The sequence below is a fragment of the Setaria viridis genome, chromosome 8 (genome assembly GCF_005286985.2).
Source record: "Setaria viridis chromosome 8, Setaria_viridis_v4.0, whole genome shotgun sequence".
Taxonomy (NCBI): Eukaryota; Viridiplantae; Streptophyta; class Magnoliopsida; order Poales; family Poaceae; genus Setaria; species Setaria viridis.
The window spans coordinates 39,681,937-39,687,890 of NC_048270.2; the positions used below are offsets into that span (position 1 = coordinate 39,681,937).

At 50.9% G+C, this 5,954-nt stretch overlaps 1 protein-coding gene across 1 annotated transcript; it reads left to right on the forward strand.

Moving 5' to 3' along the window:
- Positions 1-3,334: 3,334 nt before the first annotated feature.
- LOC117833616 (putative disease resistance protein RGA4) lies at positions 3,335-5,489 on the forward strand. The gene is made up of 2 exons (XM_034713188.2): positions 3,335-3,721; positions 3,809-5,489. Exon 2 carries the CDS (start codon positions 3,907-3,909, stop codon positions 5,482-5,484), a length of 1,578 nt encoding a protein of 525 aa, XP_034569079.1. The 5' UTR covers positions 3,335-3,721; positions 3,809-3,906; the 3' UTR covers positions 5,485-5,489.
- Positions 5,490-5,954: the final 465 nt, after the last annotated feature.

Below are 5,954 nucleotides of genomic sequence, written 5' to 3' on the forward strand. Positions count from 1 at the left end.
AACAGTATGATGATAATCTTGATGCTTGTACTTAAATTGTATTGATCACTATGCGTGATTAGAATAGTTAATCAACTATAATGGTTAATCAACTAGAACCTGATGCTAAAACTTGAAAGTAAGGACCTACTTTAGATGCTTTTGGCAAAACAAACCCCTCAGCCAAAAAGCCTTGCATGTCTAGGAGTCGGTGGATTAGTTACCACCTGACGGGTAAGCCTTGTTGAGTATTAGTATACTCAACCTTGCTTGTGGCTATCTTTTTCAGGTGTAGTTGCCGGTGTTGACTTGTTTGGGAACCGTCCTCGGTTGGCGAGGATGGTGATTGTTGATGTCATGATCGGCTTCGTCATGATGTCGTGTATCGACGTTTAGCTTCCACTCGCCTTTTATCTTTCGTTGTTGAACCCTTGCAAGCTTTGTTTGGATTTTCAAAACTTTGATGTAATAATTGTTGAACTATGTTTAATGTGATGGGAATGTTGTAATCTCTGTGTAACTACTCACCTTCGTGTGAGCTCGCTTTCCTGATCCTGTGTAAGTGGTTTATCGGATGAAATCTGACAGATGACCAAGTTGACTTGTTTAAGATGCATGATCGCGTGTTAGGCGACTTAATTGCATTTTAGCCGAGTTAACTTGGACGGTTCCGCCACACAAAGCCCTTTAGTCCTGGGTCCAAAAACGATCGGAACTAAAAGTGCTGGATGGAAGGTCGATTCTCTACTTAGTGCAAGAGCCTCACTTCCGGACATGCGTCCCTATGATCCTTTATATACTCCAAATGTCTTATTGGCTTGCTAGACAGACTCATACTTGCCATGGCGATGTGTATCCCTCCTCTCAAAGGATGGAGCAGCAAGCACCTTGTAGTTGCGGCCATGATAGGAACCCTGGTCGTGGTCGCCATCGCCGCAGTCATCATCGTCGACCTCACTCCGCCTCAAGTCTTCTTCTCCATCGAAGATGCAAGCCTCCAATTCTACAACTTCACTCTCTCTGCCAACAACACCAGCCGGCGCATGGAGGTGCATTATACCACCCTCAACACTGAGATATGGATAACCCCGTCTGATTGGTATTCAGCCGAGTTGAGCATGAGCGGGTTCACGCAGCAGCCACCGGACAACGTGACCAAGTTCGCCGGGTGGGCCGAGTCGTATCAGCTGGATAGCATGATGGCGTCGGCGCAGGGCAGCGGCGCGGGGAATTGGCCAAACTGCACCGTGGTGGTGATAGCCAAGGTGTTGTTCAAGGTCGGGCTGGCACGCACACGGCCGTACCACATCAGGGTGTCCTGCTTCCCCGTCAACTTCCGCGATAAGACTCGGTACGCCAATTGTACCTACTGATCTCTCCAGTTTAGGAAGGGGAGAAGAGCCGAGGCTTTCTAGGGAGGTTGCCGGAGGAGGAGCTGAGGAAGGATGGGGCGCGGCAAGATCGAAATCAAGCGGATCGAGAACTCTACCAACCGCCAAGTGACCTTCTCCAAGCGCCGCAACGGGATCCTCAAGAAGGCGCGGGAGATCAGCGTGCTCTGCGATGCCAAGGTCGGCATCGTCATCTTCTTCGCGATTTGCTGGGCGCTCGATCTGCCCCGCCCTCCGCCCTCCGCCCTCCCAGCCTTGCGTCGCCCCTGTCACCCCTCCCCCGTGAACTTCCTCAATACGACTCGGTACGCCTCCCAAGCAAGTAGCTGAAGCAAACAGGCTGAAAGAAAGGCTTACCTTAAATTCTGTCAGTCTCTGTATGGCTGTTGTCTGGAGGGCTCCAGTACACCTTAGATCTGCTGTTGTTGGTGTTGTTAATGGACTCCTGATATCTGCTTCCGTTCATGTTCCAGTTCCATTTGGTCTCGAAATTAAAGATATATTCTTCATCATATCGGTAATGTCGCGCGGTTCTTGGTTTCAAGTACTGCCTGCATTTGTTTTTTCTTTTCCTTGTCATTTGGTCCGTCAGAACTAAGTTTGTTGAATTCCTTCTGAGTAAGCTTGAGACGCTGGTCGTGCTTGTTTGTTGGTGTGCCTACGTGCCGCATAGTTTGTCGTAGCAAATACTTCCGGTTCCATATCGCCTGTGTACTACTGGACCGGGATGTTCTTCAATCTGTTATGACCCTGTATTCTGTTTTTATATAGATCCCATGTATGTATTCTGAATGCACAGCCCCTGCTGGGAAATTGGTTTCCCTACTGCGTGTCTGTGTTTACATGCATCTTCTAACTGTGGTTCCAATGGCCCGTCTAGGCCCATACAGGCCTATCAGGTGGACGGGCCGGCCGGCCTCCTGGATCAAAAAGGCCGGTACCCATCCCTTCTTGGCCCGCCCGCTCCCGCTGTAGAAACAAAACCAGAGCCAGCAGATCCCCCGGGCCCTGAAGAGAAAGAAGACGACAACAGAAGAAAGAGCTCGCAACGAAGCCGGCGGAAGCCCCCAAACCCTCCCCACCCCAGGCAGCAGCGGCGCGATGAGATGGTCGACGACCCACCGCCGGCGGCGGGAACACCGTCGAGGACATCGTCCGCGCGGAGGTGAGCATCCCCGGGCAGCCCTCGTCCTCTTTGCTATGAGTGCCGGGGAATCCGATCTCCGCCCGCGCCGACCTGGCTCTGCTCGGCTGCCCCGATCTGCCCGCGCGGGTGGCGGCGCCTCGCCCCTAGTTCGGTTTCAGGTTAGAGGTGTCCCAGCGTGGTGTCTGGGCAAGGGGAATCCAGCAACGAGGCGTTCTCCCTCCCATCGACTCGGTTGGCGCGGACGGACGCGGTGGGTCTGGTTGGGGAATTTGTGCCCGTTTCGATTTGGGTGTAGAATAGGTAAATATCTTCAAAATTGATAGAATTAGGCCCGTTTATATCGGGAGCTCCCTCCCTGCTACTTGGGCCATGACGCTTTGGATCGCCCACAAAAATTCACAAACGCAGGCAGGGCCGATCATCCCGGATAAATCCATAATGGTTTTTACCGGTTACCGACCCCGGCGGATTCGATTTTTACCGAAAACCGGTCGGTAACCGGTAAAAACGGGACGAATTCAAAAAACGAATTGCCAGCACAACTGGTAAAAACCGCATAGTAAAGGGGGCATTCCAGCGGCCTGCAAGGCGGTTTCCCAGCTGGCCCGTTGTTATTCCCCACCAAGCTTTAGCATCTTTCCTTTGTGATTGTGCGCTGGTGGGCCCGGCGCCGGGGTGAGAGAAGACACGGCACCTAATACTTTCCTCACCTTTGCAGTGCCGTGGGCCCGCCACTTCCATTCTGGCCCACAAGTGATGGAGGCGCGCGAGGAGGGGTATCGGTTTCACGATGATTAATAAAGAAAGGCCCAAGACACGTCACGCTGTGGGGGAAAGGGAAGACACCGCACCGCACGCACCTCCACCACTTGCGTTGCCTTTGCCTTTGCTTTTCCCCGAGCTCGCCCGCCTAGGAGCTCCAGCAGCCGGTCCGCTCCGCCGCCGGTGCGGCAACCACGCCGCCGTCAGACCGCCTCGCGCGGCCACCGGTCGTCCCCGCGATACACCGCCGCCGGTGCGCCGTGCGCGGCGGCGCTGTCCCGCCGCTCCTCCGCCTACCGTCCGCCTGCGCCACCACCAGCGCACCGGCAGCACCGCGAGCTGCTGCGCCACCCCGACGTTGGTCCTTCCTGAGCCCGGTGTCGTCACCAGCGTCGCGGAGAAGCTAATTACCTGAAGCAATTTGTAGAAACAAATAGTACTGGTTCGTTCACTTATTTCTTTGCTCAAACTTAATTTCTGCTTAGAGTTTGTGCCTAAATTAGCTGCTTATTCTGCTGGTTGCATGCAGGAGATCGAGCTGCGGGCGTACGGCCGGATCGGAGGAGGACATATCAGCCGGGTTCCTGTTGGTTGTGTACTTGTGTTCCTGCCGGCGGAGAAGCAACCATGGCCGAGTTAGTGATCGGGCCACTGATCTCCATGGTGAAGGAGAAGGCATCCAGCTACCTGCTGGACCAATACAAGATGATGGAAGGCATGGAGGAGCAGCGCAAGACCCTGGAGCGCAAGCTGCCAGCAATCCTGCACATCATCCAGGATGCGGAGGAGAAAGGAGCCTCCCGACCTGAAGTAGCAGCTTGGCTCAAAGACCTCAAGACAGCGGCCTATGAGGCCAACGACGTCTTTGATGAGTTCAAGTATGAGGCGCTTCGGCGAGAAGCCAAGAAGAAGGGCCACCACAGCAAGCTTGGAGCAGAGGTAGCAAGACCATCGAGGCGCTTCAGCGAGGCGCTTCGGCGAGGCGCTCGTAATCCCATTGTATTCCGTTACAGGATGGGCAAGAAGCTACGCAAGATTGTGCAGACCATCGAGGCCCTAGTCACCGAGATGAATACATTTGGTTTCAGACACTTGCAGCAAGCACAGCCATCAAGGCAGTGGCGACAGACAGATTCCATAATCATTGACTCCGACAGAGATATTCTTAGCAGATCTAGAGATCGGGAGAAGAAGAAAATCGTGGGGATGCTCCTTGATCAAGCTAGCAACATGGATCTCATGGTTCTTCCAATTGTTGGGATGGGTGGGATGGGCAAGACCACCTTCGTGCAACTCATTTACAATGACCCTGCAATCGAGAAGCACTTTGAGCTTCGGAGGTGGTGCTGTGTGTCAGATGATTTCGATGTCAGTACCATTGCAATTAACATCTGCCAGACCAATGAGAAATGTCGTGAAAAATCATTGCAGGAGCTCCAGAGTATAATAAGTGGAAAACTGCCAGACCTCATTGTGTTAGATGATGTATGGAATCGGGATGCTGATAAGTGGGGAAAACTAAAGAGTTGCCTTAAGCAGGGTGGCAAGGGCAGTGCAGTACTAACAACAACTCGTGATGCACAAGTGGCTCACATTATGACCATGGGTGTAGCTGAAGCCCATAATATGGAGAATCTGAGTGACGAGCATTTAAAGGAAATTGTCCAAAGCAGAGCATTCTGCTTGCAAAATCCAAATATTGAAGAGCAAGATGGCATTCTCAGTGGATTTGTTCGTCGATGCGTTGGATCTCCCTTGGCTGCCAAAGCCTTTGGCTCTATGTTGAGTAACAGGACTAGTATAAATGAATGGAAGAATATATTAGCTAAAAGTAACATTTGTAGTGAGAAAACCGGAATTTATTTGTTCCTCAAGCTCAGTTTTGATGACCTATCCTCAGATATGAAGCAGTGCTTTGCATTCTGTGCTTTATTTCCTAAAGATTATGAGATCGATGTGGACCTCTTGATTCAACTGTGGATGGCACATGACTTCATAACTGTGCAGGAGGATGACAATCCAGAAACCGTAGGAAAATATATTTTCGAGGAGCTAACTCGGAGGTCATTCTTTCAAGATGTCAGGCAAACACTTCCAATTGGCAATTTTGGAAGGTTGTCGCTTCGTAAGTCAACCATATGCAAGATACATGATCTTATGCATGACATTGCTGAAGGACTGAAAGGGCGACCAGAGGGGGGGTGAATGGGAGCCTATAAAAAATTCTTTACGAGAACAAGGCCTATGTCCCAACCGCAACCCCAAAGTACATTGCGCGTTGTATCGTCAAGATGACGCAAGTCAACCTCGTGACAAGCTCACCCTAGTACCTATAAAACAACACTCAAATCACAGCGGAAACATAGCATGAATCGACTCCATCAAGTTTGCATATATGAGACAAAGCAAAGATACTACTAACCATTTACTAAATTAGGCATGGAAAGATTAGCAATAAACTAGGCATGATTAGTAAAAAAACTAAACAAGATGTCAAAGATTAATTAGCAACGTGCAAGAACTTAATCAGTAACCCACTAACATGATTAGTAAGTGACAGTTCTAATTAAGAAGCTAAACAAAAGAATAGAGACTAACGAGCCAAGTTCCAAGAATTAACCGTTCGCTACTTTCCTGTCAGCCTGCTGGCTTGCAACCTGCGCCAGGCCCGATGG

Bases quoted from the DNA above. Each gene is read 5' to 3' on its own strand.
- LOC117833616 (XM_034713188.2), top strand. From the start codon at position 3,907: ATGGCCGAGTTAGTGATCGGGCCACTGATCTCCATGGTGAAGGAGAAG.